The 25,126-nt window shown below is 41.6% G+C and overlaps 1 protein-coding gene across 5 annotated transcripts in view; it reads right to left on the bottom strand.

The window, feature by feature from the left end:
- ptprq (protein tyrosine phosphatase receptor type Q) overlaps nucleotides 1–25,126 on the bottom strand; it is a 63,332-nt gene that overhangs the window by 28,837 nt on the left and 9,369 nt on the right. For 4 of the 5 annotated variants that reach the window (XM_058645893.1, XM_058645895.1, XM_058645897.1 and 1 more), the window contains 21 exons: nucleotides 24,439–24,569; nucleotides 23,144–23,273; nucleotides 22,909–23,062; nucleotides 22,696–22,802; nucleotides 18,340–18,437; nucleotides 17,712–17,880; nucleotides 16,521–16,781; nucleotides 16,272–16,435; nucleotides 12,990–13,101; nucleotides 12,114–12,228; nucleotides 9,684–9,798; nucleotides 6,505–6,574; nucleotides 6,214–6,413; nucleotides 5,583–5,811; nucleotides 5,015–5,140; nucleotides 4,785–4,931; nucleotides 4,500–4,663; nucleotides 3,720–4,224; nucleotides 2,406–2,567; nucleotides 517–696; nucleotides 316–423 (listed from right to left, as the gene is read on the bottom strand). In XM_058645893.1, coding sequence (XP_058501876.1) covers nucleotides 316–423; nucleotides 517–696; nucleotides 2,406–2,567; nucleotides 3,720–4,224; nucleotides 4,500–4,663; nucleotides 4,785–4,931; nucleotides 5,015–5,140; nucleotides 5,583–5,811; nucleotides 6,214–6,413; nucleotides 6,505–6,574; nucleotides 9,684–9,798; nucleotides 12,114–12,228; nucleotides 12,990–13,101; nucleotides 16,272–16,435; nucleotides 16,521–16,781; nucleotides 17,712–17,880; nucleotides 18,340–18,437; nucleotides 22,696–22,802; nucleotides 22,909–23,062; nucleotides 23,144–23,273; nucleotides 24,439–24,569 — 3,447 coding nt within the window. The remainder of the gene's footprint in view (nucleotides 1–315; nucleotides 424–516; nucleotides 697–2,405; nucleotides 2,568–3,719; nucleotides 4,225–4,499; nucleotides 4,664–4,784; nucleotides 4,932–5,014; nucleotides 5,141–5,582; nucleotides 5,812–6,213; nucleotides 6,414–6,504; nucleotides 6,575–9,683; nucleotides 9,799–12,113; nucleotides 12,229–12,989; nucleotides 13,102–16,271; nucleotides 16,436–16,520; nucleotides 16,782–17,711; nucleotides 17,881–18,339; nucleotides 18,438–22,695; nucleotides 22,803–22,908; nucleotides 23,063–23,143; nucleotides 23,274–24,438; nucleotides 24,570–25,126) is intronic. The other variant, XM_058645894.1, reaches the window with a different exon arrangement.

The raw sequence follows: 25,126 nt of genomic DNA, 5'->3' as shown, positions 1-25,126 counted from the left end.
GAAGAGAGTCAAGGTTGAGATGGTTTGGTCACGTGCAGAGGAAAGATAGTGATTATACTGCACATAGGATGTTAAAGATGGAGCTGCTGGGCAGGAGGAAAAGAGGAAGACCACAGAGAAGGTTCATGGATGTTGTGACAGCTGGTGTAACAGAAGAGGATGATCTGCTGTGGTGACCCCTAAAGGGAGAAGTTGAAAGAAGAAGAAGAAGAAGAAGAGGAAGAGGAAGAAGTCAAATTACACTATGGTTGGTGTGTGGTATATTTTTGGACAGAGCAGCCCAGGTGTGTTTCCACATTTACGTTCGATACATACCGTCCTCTAAAGTGTAGACAAAGATGTCGTCCTGCTCAGAGAGTTCACTCTCTCCTGCAGCTGTAGATGCAGCCACTCGCAGCTTATATCCAGTGTGCTTGTCCAAATCTTATTATGCATCAAAACAGAGCAGAAAGATAATGAGCTTCAGACCTGTGCTGCAGTGATTGTAACGAAGGACACATGTGAATGAACCGGCACCTGCGATCAACACGCCGGTCGTGTTAGTCATCCACTTCAGGGCCTCGTTATTGTGCACTTTCAGGCCGTACACAGTGTAATGTGTGATCCGTCCGTTAGGGTTGAGAGGCGGGACCCAGCTGACTTGTATGGAGGTGGAGCTTATGTTCTCATAGGACACTTCAAGCACCGAGCTCGGAACTGAGAGACAACACACAGAACAAGGGGCTACGTTAACTCATGTTAACTAACTAAACATTTTTTAATCTTATTCAGACTAATGAAGGTGTCAACTATTCAATGGTCAGTTAACACAATAACAACCATTTAACTGTGTATGGGGGCAGTGAATAAGCATTACTTAACTACAATTTAGCATTTATTTAGCATTGTTAACCTTTAGGACTTCATGGTTTCAGTCATTAGCGTCAGGTCTTCTTCAATTTATTTGCTTTTTATTGTTTTTGTTCACAGGGACACTGCACATTAATCGACATTGCTGTAAATGTGCCAGAATTAAACAATACACTTTCTTCTGAAGTCGTTGGACAGACGTTAAAACAGTCATTCTAAAAACAGAATAAAAACTGAAAATAAATCTTAGAGTCACTTCCATGCAGGACAATATTAACAGGAAGAAAGAAATGTTCAAAGGTGAAAACCAACATTCAAGACAACATGCAATTTATTCATAGGTACTATTAAAATACAACAGACAATGCATAAAGTGATCTAAAATGATAACATGAAGAACAAAACAAGGATGTAAATCATAGTAGACTATAGAGGCAACATTGCTCGATCTGATACAGCGAGGACACAAATAAAAGACAAGCATGTGGGTGGACTTCAGATGTCAAGAAACAGCAACAGGTCAGCAGGCAACAGGGAGAGGTTCGCACAGACGACGCTAATGAGTTTTTAGAGCTGACAGACCTGAGCATTAATGAGCCATTTCTTTAAATGAGCTTTGAATGAACTGTATGTGCCCAGTTCTCTAATATTAGCCGGGGGAATAAATCTCTGCACTATAGAGACTGCGGATCCACTGTAGCAGTTGTTCTGACACTGAAAAAAAGACACTGAGCAGAGGGGAAGACAGGCCATGACAAACATTTGTACATTTTAACTTGTTTCTCATTCATATTTATTTTAAAGTGAGTAAGATTAATGGGCCTGTTTCATTTTGAGGACTCAATATGTATATAATGTTCCCATTTGAGGAAATTTGATGATAAAGCACGACACTGAGTGGACAGCAGTGTGATTGACAGCTGGTTTCACACAACAGTGACTCCTCTAAAATTCAGATTTAAAAATGTCCAAATTGCAATTTCGCTTCAAAATTGTCAGTTCAAATTCTTGCGGGTGACATCACCGTCACTACCTTTACCTCTATTTTTTAAGCTATTCTTATTGACAAGCATTATGGCAAAGGTTTACACAGGAAGTAGTAAAAAGCTGAAGTTAGTAGCTCTTATTTTGATAGGCTGAGGGACTGTCAAGGAAATCAAGTCTGGTCACATGGTTCATGTCGCCTCTGTGTCTCACTGTGTATGTGCATGTAACAGATCATTTACCAATACATGTAAAAATAACTACAAAATACAAGATAACACAAAACGTGTATTTGTCTTATAAGAATAACAACAGATAAAAAAAATAGAAATGTGTATATATTTTATAAGAATAACTAGTCCACCATGTTTTTATAATAACCTGAGAAGACAAACCAATGACAGCACGCCTTTTATGTTTCAAGGTGGAAACTTTCTAAGCAAACTGAGAAGGACATGCAGGCCACCGTAGTGAGCAGAGGAGTCCTCTGCTTGTTACAATCTGCTGTCTCACCATTAGAGATCAGTAAATCTTACACACATGTAAATATCATGTGTCATGTGAGCACTCACCCTGCTCCCGGGTCTTCTCAGTGATGTTCGTGGCAGGACCTTCTCCCACAGTGGTATAAGCAGTGACCCTGAATGTGTACTCAGTGAAGGGATGCAGATCTGACACCAGGTAAGACAACTCCTCCGACAGGACGTCCATCACCTCCTCTCTGACTGTTACACCTGTGACATGCATGAGGACATAGAAATGTATACAGTACATGAACACATGTGCAAACAGGGCTAAGAAATCACTGGTTTTCATACTATACTTTAGCCCAATCCCATTTCTGATGCGAAGAGATGCAAACACAGGCACAACTTATAGTATAACTAGTATAAATGGTACTTTGTAATTCTCTACTGCATTTGAAAATTGAAAATATACTTATAATATACCACCCAGCCCTAATATACAGTTCTAGCACTACTCGACTCGGTTCTACTCGTTTCTTTTGTCTGTCCATTAAGGACAGTACCTGGTACCTGGTGCTTTTTTTAGTAGTTGCTCTGACGAGGTTCCAAGCGAGCTGAACCGATACTAAAAATGTGACGTCAACAGACTGCCGGCCACTAGCTGGTCAGAGAGTGTCGTCCGTGGATGAGTTATGAGCGCGACGTCCGACACAAGAATTAAACTGAACAATGCTGAACTGTAGGTCAGGTAAAAAGACTTTAAAATACAGAAAACATGCGTTAAACTCCAACAAGCAAGCAAGGACATTAGTTTGTGTGTTTGTGTCACATATGAAATGACATCACGGTAGTTTCATGCAGCCGTGCTATGATGACCCCGCCCACGTTGAGGAGGTTCTATGACGTCATGGAAAATGACGCGCCTGATACTGAGCCAAGTAGAGCCGAGCAGTGCTAGAACTGTACAGTCAGTGACATCCTCTGTCCTCAGTCCTCAGACCTGGTCAAACCTCAGGAGGAACCACAGGGGACGGGTCCCGCTTCCAGGACGGACAGATGTGCATTAGATGTTACTGAGCACATCAACAATAAATGTATTAAAACAAAGTTGTTATCATTATTAGACACATGTCAGAAAATGTCTTACTGGTGGACCAGATTATTCAAAGTGTTCATGTGGTTAGCATAGCTACACAACAACTAACAAATGAACAAATAATCTTATTGTGTATATTATGTTGATTGTAATCATGTATGTGGTATGTCATGGATGTGGTTATTTGGTAAATAGAACAAGGTACGAATTATAAAGCCCTCACATTTCACCTCACCCTTCTACTTCACATGAATGTGCAAACTGGAGGACGAAGTGGTCGAGACCAGGGGTGAAATGGGATTGAGTTTTTCATGCTGCCCCACCTGTGGTTCCAGAAGAAGTTGCGCCGCGTGTTGAGAAGTGTCCCGTTATGGATGCATCACGCGTGGACATGCGGGCCTGGCTTGGAGTCAGGGTCAAGGAAGAGGAATCTGTGTTCATATCCCCAGTGTGTGTTTGCTTTGTCAGCCAGGGTGGAAGGGTAGCAGGTGGCACAGTGGTGAAAGAAAAAGCACTTGTTCCAGAGACAGAAGGGTCAGATGAGTGAATATCTGCCCTGTAGGAGGGTGAAGCAGGGGGAAATCTGGTCTGGTCTGGATTCTCAGTGGAAGGTTGAAAGTCTGTGCTGGTGATGCCGTCAGAGCTGCCAAGTGTAGAGTGCTTGAAGCTGGATGCAGTTATTTCAGTGGGCAGTGTGTGGTCAGAAACAGTGGGTGTGAAAGGGGATGGAGATGTGGTCACACTGAGGTCAGCAGCTCTCTTACGCCGTCCTGAGTTGTGTGGGACATCGGGGGTAAATGTCTCAGCATTGTATAAATCTGTTGAATTCTGAAGAATAAAAGTAAAAAGATGAAAAATGTACCACAATCTTGTTGTTTGTTAAAATGTCACAGAGTGGCATGTGGTGAAAGTAATTTGTTTAAGCTTTTGCTTTAGATTAGCTAACTAATTATTTTTCCTCTTAGCTATGGTTCGTAATCAATGTACAACTCGTTTAAATAAAAATGTTCTTCACCAGGTCACAAGTCTTTACAGTAGAATATTTAACAGCAAATATCATTGATGATTGAATAACCTATAAATAACTATAAAATGCGACATACCACTTCTGCAGTGAGGGTGATGTCCTGCAGCAGAGTGTCTTCTACCAACACCTGCAGTCTGTACTGCATGATCGGTCCATTGGGCTGAGCAGGGATTTTCCACCTCACACAGACTGACACTGAGTCCTCAGCTACTGCTAACAGGTTCTGCACTGCACTGGGAGCTGCTCGGGCAAACGGAGGAGACAAGGCATGCTTCTCATCTTATCAAATAAACACACAACTAACCACACTTAATACATCCAGAAAGAGATGTGTTAGTACGTTGTTAATGAGCATTCTCACCTTCAGCAAGTGTAACTACATCTTCCTGTGCTGCAGGACCCAGCTCTCCAGCTGCTCTGGCTCGAACGCCCACTGAGTACCTGGTGTAGGGCGTCAAACCGGCAAACGTGAAGCGCATGTCCCCTGTGCTTTCCTCAGACACCAGTCCTGGGATAATGAAGAAAAATAATTCAGAGTCTGATGTGTGTGTGTGTGTGTTCATGGAAGTAAAGTGTGTCTGATTTATTAACCTGGTCCATAAAGATAAACCATGTAGGAGAATTTCCCTGTGATGATGCTGGGAGAGTTCCAGGACACCGAGATCAATCTCGACGTCATATTCAGTACAGAGAAGTTTTGGGGTGAGTCTTCTGGGGCTGCAATGAACAACAACAAACAACACATGTTTTCCTTGAAGGTTACATTTTAGGTTAAACATTATTACAAACCCTTCATTGAGGGGGAATTCTGAAACATTTCTGTGTCACAGGTTAGGTTTTCTGTACAATAAGTGAAATAAACACCCTAATAATAGTAAAATATATCAATCACGTGCAGAGGAGGGGTTGTGATTATGTTGGACAAAGGATGTTGAAGATGGAGGAGGAAAAGAGGAAGACCACAGAGAAGGTTCAAGGATGTTGTGAAGGAGGACATGAGGACAGTTGGTGTAAAAGTAGAGGACGCAAGGGAGAGGACAGGATGGAGGCAGATGATCTGCTGCGGCAGAAGAAGAAGAAGAAGAAGAAGAAGAAGAAGAAGAAGAAGAAGAAGATGCTACAATAAACTACAGCCGTAATCCTGCTTCTTTGTCCACACCTGACTCTGGCATGCGGACCATTGTGGAGGCTATCTGTCCCTCTCCATCAGAGGTGAAGGCAGACACTTCGAACAGATAGGCAGTGTAAGGTCGCAGCTGATCCACTCCCACTGATATAGGAACACTCCAGGAGGCGGCAGAGGGGACAGCAGAGAGGGTGATGGGTGGAGACGATGCCGTCATCTCCAACGGACTCAGAGTGGCACGAGACAGGATATCAGCTGCATCCTACACACAGAAAATCATAAATATACAGACGGTAACACAATAGAAGACATGGTGGCACTCATACCCCCCTAGAGACGAAGGAAAATCATAATATATAATAATAAACTTTATCCATATAGCACTTTTTTCACAAATGTTACAAAGTGCAAAACAGATGAGCAACCACTCAGACATCAGGGGAGATAAAAAAAACTAATAGGGGACAGAGGAGATTTGGGGCACTGGAAGGGGGGATATAAATAAAAGAGAGGGAGTAACAAGGGGTCAATAAATCAACATATCATTTCTAGTACACAATAACACACAAGAACAAAACAGCAAAAGGTTAGGCAAGCTAAAACAGACCAAACTAAGAGAGACAGAGACGAGCTCTCAGTCAGAAGTCAGACAGAGCTACTGTACATTGCAGTGAGGCAGTGCCACAGTCATGATGTCCTCTGCGTTGACCTCCAGCATGCGGATGGTCTGACCAGTGCGGGCGTGTTTCGCCTTGACGGCAAACTTGGTGATGAGGCCGTTGATGCGGCGCGGCAGGAACCAGGTGACCATGACAAACGTGTGGTTTTGAGCAAATGCAGTTAAATTGGTGACCAGGCCGGGGGCTGCAGGAGGTACAGCACACACACAGACACATGTCACCTTATTCATACTAGTTTGGTTTTAAAAACAGTGTGCAGATGCATGGATACCCACGGGATTCAGCCGTCTTTATGTACACAGATTTACTGAAGGCTCCTAATCCAGCTGGAGATATGGCTGCTACCTGCAGAAAGAGAAGAGTCTTTTTTGTTCAGTTGTTCATTCATTATCCCAATTACACACTAATGTCAGACAATGGTTACAACTGAAATGACACTGTTACTGTTATAGTTCTCTTGATAAGAAAAAATCACACAACAATGGCATCTTTAATTATAGTGGGACAAGATGGATACACACATACACACACATACACACACATACACATGAATGCCAAACACTTTCTCAGTATCAGAATCATTATTAATCTCTCAGATTCACAGCTTTTTAAAAGTAAATACTGCACAAATGTTTACCTCGGTGTCAAATATACAACAATTAAATACATTGCTACCAATATGCAGTTTATGAATAGTATTAGAAAAATGAATTGAACTCGGATAAGTAAATGATCTGTATTTAGCACTTTTCTAGCCTTGATGACCACTCACAGCTGCTTTACACTGCAGTTATGCCATTCACCCATTCACCCACACATTCATACAGCACATCTATGTTCAGCGTGTTTTCCATCACACATCTTTCATACCCATTCACACGCTGCCAGCACAGCCGTCAGCAGCTCCATGGGGTTAAGTGTCTTGCCCAAGGACACATCAGCATGTAAACTTGCAGAGAATCAATAAAAGAAATGAATGAAAGAAACCAATGAAAGAGGACTTTCACTCTACCACTGAGCCACTGTGTTCACATAATGTACCAATATACAGTAAATAAACAGCATTAGAAAAGGTCATTAAAGCAAAAGAAGTGAACTGTGTTTAAACTACATCGTCAACTCAAGTGAAGTCATTCTTCTCTTACTGTGATGACTTAGATCATTTCAGTGTGATTGTTTAGGTCCTGATGTTTGAAGGTTTGAATTCCGCCTGATTGTTAAATGCTCTTGACACAAGTTGATTTGTGAAGTGGAATCACTTCAAGTGAAATGAAAGTGATTAGAAATTAAAGAGCAGTCAAGAGACAAAATTAGGGATAGATAGATGAGGATGCACTACAACACCATCAAATCATTAAAGCACCAGCGTGTGGGACTTTGTGGCATCTAGGGGAGAAGTGGGCATTTTGCAACCAACTGAAAATGGACATTTAACCACTATGATCACAAATTCAGAGTTTGACAACTTAAGGATATAAAGTGTATTTAATATAGCGCTAGCAAAAATAGTAAATTAGACAGTAGCCTTTGAGACTTGCCACTCCTGCTGCTTCAATTATTAATATTTATTTAAAAACTAAAGGTAAAGTATGAAAAACTTGGTAACATTCATTGGTGAATCTTCAAGTGTTAGAAGACATTTGACATTTGACCTCTCATGTCACTGGAGGTCAGGAGGTGAACAGTCTGTACCCTCTCCACAGGTTTCCAGCCACTGAGGCTAAATACCTGGTTTTTCCACCAGTCAGTCAGAACTGAAGAAGCCACAAACATCTTCAAACTTAACTCAAGCAAGTCCAGTTGCCTACAGCTAATGCCTGAAGTTTTGTCACGTTTTGTTTAGTTTGTCCACTGTGGGTGTCACAGTGGCACTTGCTGGTCTTTGAAAGAGGGGAAGCTCATTTCAGGCCCCCTTTATATGTATAATGTTCTCGATTAAAAGTGGTTCTGTCTTTCCTTCAATCATCACGCATCAGCCAAGAGTGCAGATACTGCGCTGCCTCGTGCTGCTATGATAATATATGAGCAGAATATATGAACAAACAAATGAGGCTTCCAGCATGGTTCCGTTCCAGTGTTGTAAAAACATGGTGGTCAGCTCCTGATTTAAATAAAAAAGGCTCATTCGCCTCTCAGTGTACAGCCTGCAGGAAATGATTATTATTAGAAAGAGAATCAGAAGGCATAATAAAAAACAACACTTCAGCTAACTGCTGACATTATAAACACCTTCACAGACACACAACACTGACTCTTCCATTTCTGTCTCATTAAAAAAAGAATACCCTAGATTTTGCACACTGGACCTTTAATGTGTTTTGTATGGAAGCCCCATTTAAAAACAAAAAACCGAGCCTTGGTAATAAAAATATCCTCAAAGTAAGTCATCATTACGAGATAAAAAAGTCAAAATTATGAGATAAAAAGCCCCTTCATCCATCGCCAGTGAGGAGATGGATGAAGTGAATGAATTGAAGTGAATGAATGAATGATCTCATAATTTCGATTTTTAATCTCATAATTAAGACTTTTTATCTCACAATTATGACTTTTTATCTCATAATTTCAACTTTTTATCTCATAATTAAGACTTTGTATCTCATAATTATGACTTTTTATCTCATAATTAAGACTTTTTATCTCATAATTAAGACTTTTTATCTCATAATATTGACATTATATGTCATAATTTAAATTTTTTATCTCATAATTATGACTTGATCTCATAATTATGACTTTGAGGATATTTTTATTATTAAGGCTAAGTTTTACCTCTTTTTTTTTTTTTTTTCTTCTGGCAGAAATTGGCTTCCATAGTTATAGAATCAACAGCAGTCGCTCATGAGCTGAGCTTTCTGCAAGGTTACACGGACCAACACACACTGGTGAGGTTAGGTAACATGATACACACACACACACACACACTCACTCTCATAAACCCAAAGCATGTGCATGCACCCACACCCACACACACATACACAAAGTACAGTATGTGGAGGAACAATCACTGTGTGTGCTTCAGTCTCTCCAGTCCATTTGTATGAAGGTCACTATGGGTTAATGAATTCTGAAAACTAATAAGCATGATCACATTCAAGCTGAGTGACAACAGGCAGTGGAAAGAGCCATGGCTTATCCAAAGATCTGTTTACATGATTAATAATGCAATCAGGATCAATTACTGCTATTCAGCCAGATCCAGAGAATAGCAGCTCCTGTGGGATCAGGCTTAGCTAACCACAGTGACAGTATAACAGGTCTTCAATGAAAAACACGATTTCTAAAAATTATTGTAGAAAAAAAAACATATCCAACATTAACACCCATGGAAATGTAATGTTTAATATTTTGTAAGGGTTTTGCTGATTGAATTTGCTTTTGTTTTGTCCAATTATGAGCTCACAAAGCCCATTCCTCTCAGCTCCAGAGAAAAGTCATGAACAGTGTGTCCTACCTGAATGTGGTAGGTAGAACCTGAGGTGAAGTCAGTGAGTAGAGTCTCTGGTATATCCAGGTTCATCGTCACCTGTGCGAAGGTGGGGTCAGGGTAGGGACATACTTCCTTATACCTACAAGAAAAGAAAAGAAACAAGAATCAGGAGCATTTTCAGGATTAGGTTTATTAGTTTTCACAATACAAAAAAGAGCACTAAATAACTGTATACATATGAGAAATAAAATACACTAGAGAACTGTTATACAAGTATGGGACACTGTCCAAAATGTGATAAAATGTGCAATTAGCAGTTGAAAAACTGCAAACTTAAGAGTGTAAGGAGAGGTTTTGATCCTGATAGACCTCAGCCTCAGACACCTCGGGGGAGGGGGTCGATTATTATCTCCCACATCCCAGCTAACAATTTAGAGTTTGTTTTTGAACAATTTAGGGTAGAATGAAAGAGTAATTCTGATTTTTGGATCGAGATTAATCCATTTCAGATGCAAAAGAACCACCACAAAGAAAGTTACATTCACTCACTTACTGTAAATAAGTTCACTTTGTATGTGAGTGTTTCCATGTTAAGTGACTTTATACTTTTACTGCACAACAATCAAACGTTTAAACAACATTAGACAACATTGATAGAGCTATAGCTACTGGTTACTCTTCATATTCTTCTTTTGAATAATTGCTCACTTGCTGAATGGGAGTCAGTTAGACTAGAGACTGTACGAAAACAAACATACATGGAGGCCTAAATGTACCTGTGGTTACAAATTAGAGTCATGCATCACATTTAGTGATGCATGACTTTTTGTCAATATCCAATATGCCTATATATAGGGAGTACTTGGGCCAATATATATATAAATTTTTCCCTGCACCCAACTGCAGTGCTCATTCAGTCTCTTCTGTAGTGTAATTCATATAATATGTTCTTGCTCATGTCACAGCAGATGTAGATATACATTTTCTTCTTTTTGCAATATAAGTACACACGAAAAAATAATAATTGTAGAGTCTGGGCAATAGCAATTTTGCTATTGAAGACTTAAAGACACAAGATGTGTCAGTGGAGATTGAGGAAAATGTAAGTAAAATTGAAATATTGGCTGATACTTGATAACAATGGTGCAGCCAGGACAGAATAATTCAATGAATAATGTTCATTTGTTTGAGTTTTGTTTGTTCTGCAGCTTCACCCAACACCATCCACCTAATAACACGGGATGTCAGTAGATTGCACAGAGAGCAGCTGGCTGCTGAAATGATACCAAACTTAAAAAGCTTTGACACCCCTCTCAAAACTGTCTAGACCAGAGGAGGTTGCTTGTGTGGATACTTTTCTTTGTAATTGGGGTCACGGTGGAGTCGTGGCCACACAGTGAAAAGGTCACAAGTTTGAATCCTAGCTCAACGAGGGCCTTTCTGTGTGGAGGTTCTCCCCATGTTCGCACAGGTTTTCTCATGTCTGTTTCCTCCCACATTAACTCTGTGCCGTGACCGTAGGTGTGAATGCTTGTTCATCTCTGTGTGTTTGTCCTGCGGTGGAACAGCGACCTGACCCTGCCTTTAGCCCTGTGTCAGCTGGGATTGGCTCCATCTCCCCCACGGCCCTCTTGTGGAGGAAACAGCAGTAGAAAATGAGAAGCCTCTCTCTCCTACACTTTGTTGGTGGATAGTTAATGTACATAAAGTTGTTATAGTCCCTTATTGTTGCCTTGTCTCTTGACACACTTTCACACTGAATCTCCAAGTGTTGCTGACTCGTGAAAATGAACCAAATATGGTAAATGTTCCTAAAATAAAAACAGATGGTGGGACAGGTATGTACTGCATGAAAATGTATGCATTCCGCTGCACCATTCACATCATTCATGCCGCAGGATGATTTTTGTGCTAACTTTGTGTGCATTAGTGTCTGTGGCAAGAGTGGTCACAGACCGACATCCACCCTGACTTTATTTCAAGCTTTTTCCTTTTTTAAAAATACCAAGATGATAAGTTTTTCCTCCATTGAGAAGTTTGGCTGGCTGCTGTAATACATGACATCATCATGGACGTGACATTAGTCAGAGAATCTCAGCGCTGATTGGTTTGTATGAGGCAAAGTTTTTGCCAAAGTTGAACATTTTCAACTTGACCGCATAGAGCGAATGATGAAAAACACGCCACACTGTTGGCGCTATTTGTGCCCGGCCAACATAAAATGCTCGTCTACTCGCGTCATGCATTAAACTGTGTGGCGTGACCGCAGCGTAACATCGCCTAAGCTTGGAATGTCTTATTTCCATATATTGGTGTTGTAATCGTGTTATGCTGAAAGTTGCTGTTGTACATACTGTTGTGATGTGAAATCATGTGCGAGTGTTTAATTCCAATGAAGAATCCATGAAAACTAGCTCCTGAATCACAACAACAACAACAACAACAGAGAGCTACCTGATGACATATCCATCAATGTTGACATCATCATCATCAGATGGCATGGCCCAGGAGAGCAGGATGCCGTTAGAGCCCACGGCCTCTCCTTCTAGGCCTGTGGGTGGACCAGGAACTGCAGGTGGAGAGAGGGAGGGTGTGAGCAGGCAGAGAAGTAGGAGAGAAATGTTATTGGACAAAAATATATAGAAGCATATCATCAGCAAGAAGAAATTTGGATTAAATCTTTGATAAATAACCATGTCTGTGTATCAGACCCTCACAGGGCTGAGTACGAACCATTTGAAGAATAGTGTTGTTGTCTATGGGCTGTGAATGAGTGAGTGAGTGAGTGAGTGAGTGAGTGAGTTTCAGATTGAACTTGGATGAATAAGGCCTCACACTGCAGTGGCATTTCGCTGACATTCACTGCCGACCCATTCAACCTGCAGTTCAAAAGCTTGGGTTTAAGTTACCTAAAAGGAATTAAACACGCAAGGGAGAGCACACACACACACACACACACACACACACACACACTTGTTTTTATACAGTATCTTAGTGAGGACACTTATATTATTATTCCCTAACCCAAACCATAACTTAAACCCAACACTAACCCTAACTCTAAAACCAAGTCTCAAAGACCTTTATAGTCAAATAGTCCCGACAAGGTCAAAATATCCTCACAAAAATAGGTTTGTAAATGTTTTGGACCTCACAAAGATATAAACACAAGTACACACTCACATACATACACACACACCCCTCCTGCACTGAATGTGCTACACAGAGACAGAATTAAACAGCAGAGGGCAGAAGAGACGCTGGAATGACTTTAAAACTCCCAAAAAAAAGAAAATAATGAATGCATGTGGACGTCCACTCATCTCTCACCGGTGTCATTAGTAACGATCATGCGGCTGACCCCAGGGCTGATGTTGGACGAGGAGGCTGCTGTGACTGTGACTGTGTACTCTGTCCCTGGACTGACGCTGACCACATCGGCCTGTTCAAAAACAAACAAACAGCAAAACAAAGGCATCTCATTACAACACTCATATAGCAGGGTAGGAATTTAACATATTGGATCATTTAAAGGACAATTTTGTGAAAGCATTGTGAAATACTTTTTCTTCTCTGTCAGGGTGACTGCCAGGGTTCCCAAAATCAGTACCAAAAAGTACATTATAAACTATCACTTTTTGAAATAATTCCCAATAATCTGTATAATGGATCTAATCTGTAGTGTATCCCACAAAATGTACAGGATCAGGAGTTTGATGTGCTACAGATGCATAGGCAGTCATTTGTGACCTTATCAAAAGTTAAACTACGGGGCTGTAACTAACACTACGCCGCATCTTTCAACTGGAAGGTTGGGAGTTAGATTCCCGGCTCCGCTAGTCTACGTGCTGATGAATCCTTGGGCAAGACATTTAATCCCACATTCAGAACATGAATGTGTATGAAAGATGGATGTGCTGCATAGAGCTGCGCTGTATAGATGTGTGAGTGAATGGGTGAATGAGTGTAAAGCAGCTTTGAGTGGTAATCAAGACTGAAAAAGTGCTATAAATACAGACCATTTACCATAATATATGTTACCATTCTCAAATATCTTGTTTTTGTCCACAAACCAGAATGATTCAGTTTGAATGTCTTTGTTATATGGAGCAAAGAAAACAGATAATATTCACATTTAAGCAGCAGAAAACAAGCTTGTTTGAACTTTTAAAAACGACTCAAAACGATTATGAAAATAAATTACGTTTAATTTAGTATGTGATTAACCCTTAGTGCTCAAGTAGCACACTAAGGGTTAATGACGGTGTGTGTTTATAGGTCACCTATTCAGGCTTTACAACATTTGGGTTTTTTACGTCTCCTTACGTGTTGTTGAGTCAAAGTTATGTAATAATATAATAATATGTATAATAATTGTGCAGAAGTCACAAAATTAGACAATTTTTATTAAATGTTTTGTTCATAAAAACAAGACAAGTGAACTTGTTTCACAAATTCAATCCAATTTTAAACATTTGGATTACTTTTTCCTCAGGTGTGTTTATATAGTTGGAGAAAATGACAAGGAAATGCTCATCAGATTGCCTAAGTTGTGTCCTAAGGGTTAATAATCAATTAATTGATGGCAGCCTTAGTTAACTACCTAATTTACGGGGACATATATACAGTATGTGTGTGTATATATATATATATATACAGTATATATATATATATATATATATATATATATATATATATATATTTATGTACTCAAAAGACATGCATGTAACCATCTGCTGTTTTAAGTTTGTGGTGTAATGAAGAGTGTCTACATCTTTATTTAAAGAAGAGCCATCTGTCAAAGCAGACTGAAGGTGGATGTTTGTGAATGGATGACAGCTTGTTGGATTACATCTTTATATCTCTGTGGATGTCTGTGAAACAGATCATCAGTGTTTTTGGGAGTTTACACTCACAACTATGACACAACTATGTTATGTTACTGCCAAGAAATATGACGAGGCGTTTTATGCGTGCGTGTGCATGTGTGTGTGTGTGTGTGAAACCTCACAACTGGTGCTGGACAATATGGCCAGAAAAGGCAGTCACAATATCTTTTTCAAGTCAGTTGATATCAATAATAATAATACATATTTTTGCCCTTGAGTAAAGGTAAAGAAGCCTGTGAGCTGTGTTTTTACACTTTTTTATGGACAGGACACAACAACAAAAAACAGCAATACTTTGCTCCTCTAAGGTAAGACATTCAAGTGATGTGTTATATGCATAAAGGGTGTTCATGAATATTTGGAATATTATATCATGTATCAAATTAAAAATAAGGATATATATTATTTAATTTTTGCAGTTTGCATTTGTCCTTTTATATAGTTATTTTCTGTTCAGTATATGCTTTTATGCTATTTTCTATACCTTATTATGTGTTTGCTCTCATTTTCTTTTCTTTCCATTCCTTTACAGGTAGTTTACCATGTGATCCAATCACTCGTGGGAAGCCTGTTGCCAAGTGGAGGGGAATTGGGATGACTGAAGGTTTGAATCCCGATGCAGGTTAAGGGCTGAGGTGCCCTTAACCTGCTGTGCTGTGCTGTGCCTGATTAATGTGTGTTCATTAGCGGCGTGTAATAAAGACGTGTTATATATATAAAAACATATAAGAACGTTCAAAGTATATATGATAAGGACTGTTTGAGTTGAAACATGTTGGTTTTTAACTTTAAAAACAGCTATACATGACTGTTTTTCTCCATCTGAGTGTCATAGATGCCTTTCTTTTGGACTCCCACTAAGACTAAACACACTTAAAGGACAGTCATTATTGTGAATGTGAATAGACACAAATACTATATATATATATATATATATATATATGTATGCTTTTCTTTGAAATCAACCTGAATCGGTGGTGCACAGCCGTGTGGCATCATTTGAATTCTTACCTGTGCGTGCACCTGTCCCAGGCTGTGTGTGAGCAGCAGGATGACGGAGAGGAAGGTCATGCTGTGGAGCAGTGTTAGCTTTAGTTTTGTCACAGCAGGTTAAAGGCCTCGGCAGCAGCAGCAGTAGCAGCATCCAGTATTAGTGCACAGACGTTAGTGGTGTAAATCCACTCCAAGTCTAGAAGCTGGTCATAGCGGCATGAGCAAAATTCATGGAGTTAGTCCAGGGATTGGATCATATTAATAAAGGGGTCTTGAGGTATTCCAAAAAAAAAAGAGAAAGACAAATTGCAGTGGGTCCTTTCATTAGCACAAGGCTTCAACTCTTCATTGGGTGTCTCTGACTCTCTGGAGAGAGCTGCTTAAACAAATGAATGATTCAGGGTTGAGCTCATGAAGCCGGCTTAATAAATAATGAGATCTATTACTCAACTCTGTGCTCTGTGTATGTGTGGAGTGTGTTGTGTGTACGGTTACATTTTGGGGGGTATCCGACACCTGGCAGCCGGAGAGAGCCAGTATAGGGAGGTACTTGGTCCAATGGGAGGAGAAATACTGCATGTTTTTCTGTGTGCACTCTGAATCATAACTCACGCTCCCTTTACTGCTCTGCATCGATGCCATTGAGCTGAAATACATCCTGTTGTGTCCGCTGAGGTTAGAAATGCCCTTGTTAGTGCACTATGTTTTCTTCCTGAGTTTGCATATGTACCTGAATGTATCCATCACGACCAGGCAGCACTGTGACTTTTCCCCGGTTAGGAAGCAGGCTCACTTGGTAATGATCCACACACCCTGCTGCTGCCTGCTGCCAGCGCAGCGAGAACGCACGTGCAGACACATTCAAAACATGCGCTCCTTGCACACGGGCTGGCACTCATGAAAAACAGGAGAGGGAGAAACAGAGTCAGTGGGATTTAGCGAAGATGACGACCGGTGAAGCACCTGCAGCTTCATCTACCTGTAGTTACAGTCAGAAGGGCAGCACTCCCCGCTGTCACTCCTCTGACTCTCTCAGCGCTCACGTTGTACCTGCAGCCACTCGCCAGACCTGTAACCACGGCAACCTGCTCCTCCTTCGGTATGATAAGTGTGTTTTGGAGTGAGGCGTGGGCCACTGTGACTCTGTAGAAGTCAAAGTCTCCTGATGCACGGTCCCAGCTCACAGAGGCAGAGGATGAGTTCACATGGTCGAGATGGAGGCTGCAAATACCTGCTGGACCTAGAAAAACCAGGAGTGCAATTTCAAAATATGCACACAGTGATTGTCTCACACCTAAGTCACTGTGTTAGCTCGTGGTAACAGGAAGGTTCATTAGTGGTTAAACCCACTGGAGAGTCATAAGATAGAAAGATGGCACCACTGTCACATCCAGTTAATGCCTAACTCTAAACTTAAATGTCAGCCCTGAACTCAACTAATTCCTCAGAGATGAGGAATCTGACTCATTAGCACCAGGGTTTGTTCTCCACGAGGACAGAAAAGATCCTAAAAAGGTAACAAATACAAGAACACACAAACACCGAGCTGTGCAATTTAAAAATCTCATTTAGTGATTGTAGTATGTTTTTGAATAAAGGGCGGGGGAAGTCAGAGTGTCAGGCATGAACAGGGCCTAGGTTACTTTTTACCTGTTAAATAAACACTAACTTTTAGATATTATGAGCATTATTATGTACATGAAGATGTTATGTTTTTATGTCGCCCAGTCAGCTGACTGCTGTGGGTGGAGCCGGTCTAACCATACCCTACTGTTCTGAACCAAAGGGGTTGTAAATAAATGCTGGATGATTTGTTATATAATTCATTTGTTCTTAAGTTTTGGATCAGTACTGATTTATTATAGACAGAGGAAGGGGTAACATATTTTTCTTTAATTTTCTACATATCGTACATATTGCACAACCTACATACTGCACAGATTTGTTTACATTTATATTCATATTTCTCTTTGTAAATAATTGCACTTATTTGTACTTTATTTTTATTTGTTTGCTGCTCTGACCAGAACAAATTCCACATGTTGTGTAAGCTATACCTGGCAATAAACCCAATTTCATGTACAGTATTCATTAATTAATTAATTTCACTCCAGCTTGTGGTACCTCACAGATCAGTGTGTCACTCTTATGTGGTGGGAATGTCTCTTACGTGTGCTGAACTCTCTGTGGACGGCCTCACTGGTGTCTGAACCCAACACGCTCTGAATGCTTACACCGTAGTCTGAGCCAGGGATCAAATCCCTGACCTCATAGCTCGTTCCCTGGAGAATCACCTCAATCCATGACTTTTTGTCCACGGACAGGAGGCCAAACCCAAGCTGAGAAAAATCAAAGAGTATTTGCAGTCCTTATTAGAGCTTAAGGGAAAAAAAAAAAATCAATGTTTAATCAACTGATTTTTAGTTTGCCATTAAACCATCAACTCTGAGTTTTTCCCTATTCATGTGATTTTTTTGTTTTGTGTTGTTATTGTGTATGCATGTGTTGTGCTTTGTCACTGCTTCTGGCCATGGCTCTGAAAGAGTCATGCAACTTTTAAGAGTTGGTAACTCAACCTGCCATGTGCCGTCAGCGGTTGCTAAGAAACCAGCAGGTGAGCACACAACTTGATGCAAGTGGCCTCCTTCATCCTTGAGTAATGTAATGCAAGTGTAAGAGAAATGGCACATCATGACACACACCTGTCTAAAAGTCACTATGATGTAAACAATAAGTCTCAGTGAGTGTTTGTCTCGCAGCCTGTGGACAGAGACGGTCACGTGCAGTCCATGACTCACCCTGTAGCCCTCCACCCATCCAGGCGGTGCTCTCCATGTGACAAACACCGACGTCACTGCGTGCTCTGAAAGAGTTACATCCTGTGGTTCCCCTGGAACTGGAGACAAGATTTGCCATAGCATGAGACATGGTATTTTATTCATGTGCAATCCTGGTTTACACTGAAAATATTAATATATTATATATAATATATATATGTTCTGGTTACTTAATGTATAACCAGTATAGTCTATTCTATTTTCATAATCTCAAGAGTCAATATCGTTCGGTTAATCAGGTAACCCCGGTTCTCTGATAACCGAATGAGGTATCTCACTATGGGAAACGCCCTCTGCGTGACCGATCATGGAAGCTCCAATGACACCATGTCTGTCATATGACAGACCAATCAGCTCGAGATGCACGGGCCAGCTCACCCCCTTATAAGCGCCCTGTGCGCTGCACCTGCCATTCTCAAGTGCATTTCTTCCACCCCACCTATGCAAGTAGGGCAGTGTTGTGAGATACCTCACTCGGTAATCAGAGAACCGGGGTTACGTGAGTAACCTAACATTCTCTTTCAAACCTCCCTCGTTATCTCACTATGGGAGATATAGCCCACTCCCGGATTTGCATGCTCCGAAGCCCACAAAGCCTCGACCCGTGGTGGGTCGACACCCTAAACCCTCCCCAGGGTCTAGCACGCAATCAACCTGAACCCACACTCAGAACTGAATGAGCCAGAGAATCTTGGTCACATCCAGCCTGTAAAACCAAATTAACGTGTGTGGGGATACCCAGCTGGCAGCGGCACAAATATCCCTCACTGAAACGCCCCTAAACAGGGCCCATGAGGTGGCCATGCCCCTGGTAGAATGGGCCGAAGCCTCCCCAGGGGCTGCAACCCACGACGCCCGTAAGCCAAGATTATAGCCTCCAGCACCCAGTGTGACAGGCGCTGGCGCGTCAGGGCCCTCCCCCTGTGAGAAGGAGCCCAGGACACAAAAAGTTGGTTGCTCTTTCTGAATCCCTTGGTCCTGTCCACATAGATGCGTAAAGCTCTCACCAGACAAAGTGCATTAACTTGTTTTTCATCCTCCCCTGCAAACAGTGGTGGGTGAAAAGCGAGCAGCTCAAGTGTGGAACAGCTGTAGGCAGAATCACTAACCGTAGGCACAAAAGCCAGGTTAGGACGCAGTATCATCCTCCCATAATCTGCGGAGAACTGCAGACATGAGTTGTGCACAGACAAAGCATCTAACTCATTTATCCGTCTTGCTGAAGTCAGAGCCAGCAGCAGGATAGTTTTAAGGGAGAGTACCTTTAAATCAGCAAATTCTAGCCGTGGGTAAATCCCATGACGGGACCAGAGGTTTAGGCACGGGCCGCTGGCGACGTGCACCCTTCATAAACCTCCTAATTGGAGGATGCTGCCTGACAGGTGCACCTCCAAGACCCACATGACAAGCTGAAACAGCGGCCAAATAGACCTTAATGGTGGAAAAAGCTTTTTCGTCGTCCATTAAGTCCTGCAGGAAGCATACCACCTCCGGGACAGAGCACTGAAATGGAACAACATGTTAAGCCTCATTCCACCGTTCAAACACACGCCATTTAACGTCATATAATGAACATGTGGATGGCGCCCTTGCGCATTGAATAGACCCATGTAAATTCACCCTGAAAAATCTGCCCGGGCGCTTGTGACACCAAGTCCGCACGTAATAGCAACGGCCATGGCCGGCTGTGGACGAGCTACATCAGCTCTGCCATTCACTGTCTGCTGGGCCAGTGAGGAGCTATCAGGATTAGTGATAACTGCTCTCACTCTGATCAGAATCGGAGTGATGAGGCCGAGCGGGGGAAATGCATACAGCAGCACGTTTGGCCACGGGTGTGCCAGTGCGTCCGTACCCAGCGGTGCGTCTCGGTCTCTTAACGAGAAAAACAGAGGACACTGTGCATTTTCGTGCGATGCGAAAACGATAGCAGGTGTTCGCTGCTCCATAATATCAGACTCTGCCTCCCTGCCTGTTTATGTAGGCTACGGCTGTCGTGTTGTCCGCTCTGATCAACACATGACACCTTCCCAGTAGAGGCAGAAAATGTTTGAGTGCCAGGAAAACAGTCAACAGCTCCAGGTCCCGTTCACTGACCTCCCCCCGAGTCGAGGAGCTGGTCGAACAGCAGCGGGAAATCCTCCAGGAGGGTATCCCAGGTTGCGTTGGCTTTAGCTTTAGCCGGCTTTGGCTTAGCCGCACTGTCAGAGAGGCAGGGGTCGGCCTTAGAAGTGGCCGAAACTCTGAGGCGCCGCTCCAACTAGCATGGTGCTGCAGTGCTGGCAGCACTCGGAGACCGTGAGTGACGCTTGAGCGTGTTGGACTCCCATACAAGCAATACAGAGAGGATGTGGGTCTCTCCCCGAAATTGCAAAACCGCGGGAGGCTGGGCAGGGGCGGGACTCGACGTCCTTCACCTTGCGCTGGCCGATGTCCCCTTAGAGGAAGTGGTAGTCATAACCAACCTCGATGGTCAGTCACAGAAAAAATACCACACGCCAAAAACCCTGACGGCTAACGTAGCGGTAAAAACACACCACTTTCGCAACGAAAGCAGCGGAAAGAAAAGAAAACAGTTTGCAATGCTGAATATAGAATATTCACGTTCGGTGACTACCTTGACGGTGCGTCGGAAGAGCAGGAATAATCTCAAAACAGGACAGCTGAGGAGCTTGGTGATCTTCACGGTGGAAGAAAGCGATAATGGCGGGTGCAGCACACAGGGCGCTTATAAGGGGGGCGAGCTGGCCCGTGCATCTCGAGCTGATTGGTCTGATTGGTCACGCAGAGGGCGTTTCCCATAGTATAATACCGAGGGAGGTTTGGAAGAGAACTTGATGATGATGTGAAAATACACATTTATTATTCATATTATTACCTTTACTGTCTTTGCTGCTGCAGCAGATTTCAAATGTGGGACAAATAAAGGATTATCTATATATCTTTCTCTTTATTTTAGTATTTATTCATTATTCTTATTAAGGCCTGGTTTAGGGTTAGAATTGGGTTTAGATTAGGGTAAGGGACTAGGGAATGCATCATGTCTATGGGGTGTCCTCACTAAGGCAACTTCCTGCTGTTTGTATTTCACCTGATGTTGAAACTAAAACCCTGGTTTGGTTGGTGCTCTGGCTTGGATCTTTGTCTGCCTTTAAATAAATAAGACCGTGTCCCACCTCCTTCAAGGAAACACAGCTGATCTTATTGCTGTGAAAATGCTAACATGCCTTTTTCTTTTCAGATTATTCACAGCATCACTATCTGTCTGAGTCGTAGCGAATGTGGCAAATATGCTAGTGTAAGTTAGCTGAGGCCACTTCTTCAGGTCATCCCCCCATCCCATAATACGCTGTGTCTACTATCTGTCTCATTGTCCTCCTCGTCATTCTTTTATGGGATGGAATGTTTATATGAACGCGTTGTATTGGATCAGTTTCTGGACTGGCATATTTACATGACATATTGTTGTTCAGGCTTTTATTCAGATTACTTGTGTCCATAAAAACATAGCCACTGTTGCATTGCAGTGTTCTAATGTAATAGTTATATGCAGTAAAGCAGTCTAGCAGTGTCTTTTAAAATGCTGATTCTGCTTCAGACAGGTAATTAACGCAAGTTATCATGGGGGATAGAAATAAGAGAGGTCAGACTTTCCCAGATGCAGCAGACATCTCAGGATTGGTTTTAAATTAATTCAAAAAAGTTTTTTTTGTGTGTGTGTGTTTACTGTGAGTTTATATTCATGTTGTGCCAGGTTTCAAAATATTATTTCTGCTCATGTGGACATAAATTGTGTAATTAACCAGAATTTAGTGCAGCATTGGCACTACAAATGTCTCAGAACCTGTTCAGCCCTGATGTTAACGGCTGTCCTAAGTGACATGAACGGCACCAGGTACAGGTCTGAGTCAGTCCTCAATGCATCCTCAAAAATTAATTTTTAGATTCATTTTAGATAATATATTTAATTTAATGTCTGTCTAATTTGAAATTCTGTGAAACTGCACTATATATATGCACTATATCCCAGTGATATTGCACTATATCCCAATGTATATATCGCAATATCATGATGGAATACTGTGTTATAACCCTCATTGTTATTATCCACTGGTTTGTCCAACAATGGCTTTTGTCAGGTGATGTCACTCCAACACTCGACTTCTGATGCAAATTCAATTCAATTCAATATTATTTGTATTGCATCAATTCATAACATACATTATCTTTACATAAGGCAGTAAGGTCAAGACCTTAGAATTATGCAGCGTATCATTAATACCAGGTCTAAACAGGGCCTTAAAGTCTTAAACTTACTTGTATAGAGGATCAGCGTAGCTGGTTTACTCTTCCTTTCCCCACTGGTACAAATCACATCTATTGTATATCGGCTTCCAGGAGTGAGAGCATTAAATCTGTATGATCTGAGAACACATTCAGCTCCAGCAGTCAGAAGATTTAAAAACATCAATGTTGCAATGATTTTTTTGTTTGGTATAGTTGAACGTCATGCTCTGTTTGCTGCCTGACCTGAGCTCCTGATGATCAATGATCAGCTGGTGATTGGATGTGCTATTTTTGATTGACAGGATGAGTGCGCTCATGACTCCCCTCACCATACTCCAACCAATATGTAAAGATGATGTGGATTTATTGATGAGAGACACTTCCACTGGGCTGGGAGCTGGCACATGAAGAAAACAATACACGCCTATAATTATTACAGAAGATCAATGAGCTGTGTGCGGTGCATTTGCATGATTACCTGCAGTGATGCTGATGGTGATGGGGGAACTGTCTGTGAATGACTCCTTCTCTGTTCGCACTGCAAAGTGGTAAAGTTTGCCTGGAGTCAGGCTGGAAAACACAGCGTGCTGGCTGAACACCTTCTGCACCTGCAGCACACAAAGTAGGTAGTAGTATATCTTATACACTATATACAATATACACACACACATTCATTATGATACCTGGAAACATTTCAACTACTGGCCACCAGGAGAATCAATATAAAGCAACTGCTGATTAATGCTATCTCTTGCTATTCATTAGTTATTGCTGTGTACGAGGGAACAACTCGAGCCAGATTTTTAAAAGGTACACTGGGAAATTAGATACACACTCCCGCAAAGTTTGTGCAACTAAGCTGCTCCTTAAAAATAGAAATGCAAGTGAAATGTGTAATCCAAACAGCAAGAGAAAGGCATCCAATGTAGAAAAACCATATCCTAAAGGTTACAAAACTAAGTCTTAGCCTCTAAAGGGTAACTGTACTCCTCTTCTAAGGCTAACTCCACCCAATGCCTGATTTTGAAAAATGCCAAGAAGAGCTGGGAGCTGAGTGGGAGTGAGAAGAGGAGGGAGGGCGAGTGGGGAGAGGTGCAGGGGACGTGGTCAGGGAGTCAGATCTGACACTGAGCTTCAGCTGTGTGGGGTGCTCAGTGAGACGAGCCTCTCAATCGCTCACCCGGTGAGCGGTGGAGAGAGAAAAATGATGTAGCTATAGCTGAGGCTTTCAGTGGGGGACAAGAGCCTCGCACTGATTGGACAAGAGGGAGACAGGGTGACAGAAGAGTGGACCAGTGACACATTTGAATGCAGTAGAAGGTGTTTGCACCTATTTTTATCACAGCATGTGTAATTTCTGTGACGACATTACTATATACACATACACACAAGTGGTTTAGGGGTTTAGTTACACTTTAAGGACTGCTTATATTTACATATAATTATACTTGATGGACTGCCTCTTTAGATCAAAAAGACATATTACTGAATATTGAGTAGCCTATTGCTTATAACCTTGATGAGCACCATTTTTACTGATATTTAATGACTCAGTCATAGACTGTATAAGAAATGGTCGTAGGATGGAAGTACCGGTTAGCCAAAAACAACAACAAACAAACAAACCAACAAAAAGCATGACATGACATGATATGACAAGTGAGTCAAGTTTTCAACTGGAGGACTGTTTGTTTAATTTTATATATGCATGCGTCTATGGGCCAACAGCAGCGGCACTCTGCTTTGTTTTTCTAATCATTATTTGTTTTTTACCATGTGTGAATGGTCACAGTTGAGGCACATGACTTCATAGCTGTGGGCTGTTCCTGGAGCATGATCCCAGTGCAGCTCTATGGATGAATTTGTCACCACACCCTCCCTCACTCTGCTGGGAGGCAACAGACCTGAAATCACACACAACACTGTAATTATCCTTTGAACATTCACAGAATAATAATGATCTATGGAAGAGGATGTGAAAAAAAAAACAAAAAAAACAGCACAACTAAGGATTATGATATGATGCCTAATTAAATCGAGATTTTACTTTTTTAGATCTGGTTTTTAGATTTTGTTGGTTTTTTTTGTTTTTAGTTCAAAGTGACACTTTAATTCAAATCAGGTTCATCCTTGTATTGAAAAGTAATGAAATAGCCTCCTGGTCTCCCTGATAAACCACATGAAGTCACAGTGACCTTCACTTGCCACAGCTGACAAACACAATCTATTCAGTTCATCTGGAGTGAATGTGTCCCTCATGGTGTCCCAGTGACACGGGGGTCATGAGAGACAGACAGGCAGACAGACAGACAGATGTCTATAAGAACACCATAAATCATCATTTACTGACTACAGCTGTTGCTGTCATGCACACTGTATAAAAATGATGGATTTATATGGAACAGTTGCTCTTAATGGAGCCACAATACAGTCATTCCATTTTAATGAATATAATATTATG

The sequence above is a fragment of the Solea solea genome, chromosome 12 (assembly GCF_958295425.1).
Source record: "Solea solea chromosome 12, fSolSol10.1, whole genome shotgun sequence".
Taxonomy (NCBI): domain Eukaryota; kingdom Metazoa; phylum Chordata; class Actinopteri; order Pleuronectiformes; family Soleidae; genus Solea; species Solea solea.
Note: the sequence above shows the minus strand (reverse complement) of the source record. Positions and strands in the feature narration are given on the sequence as shown.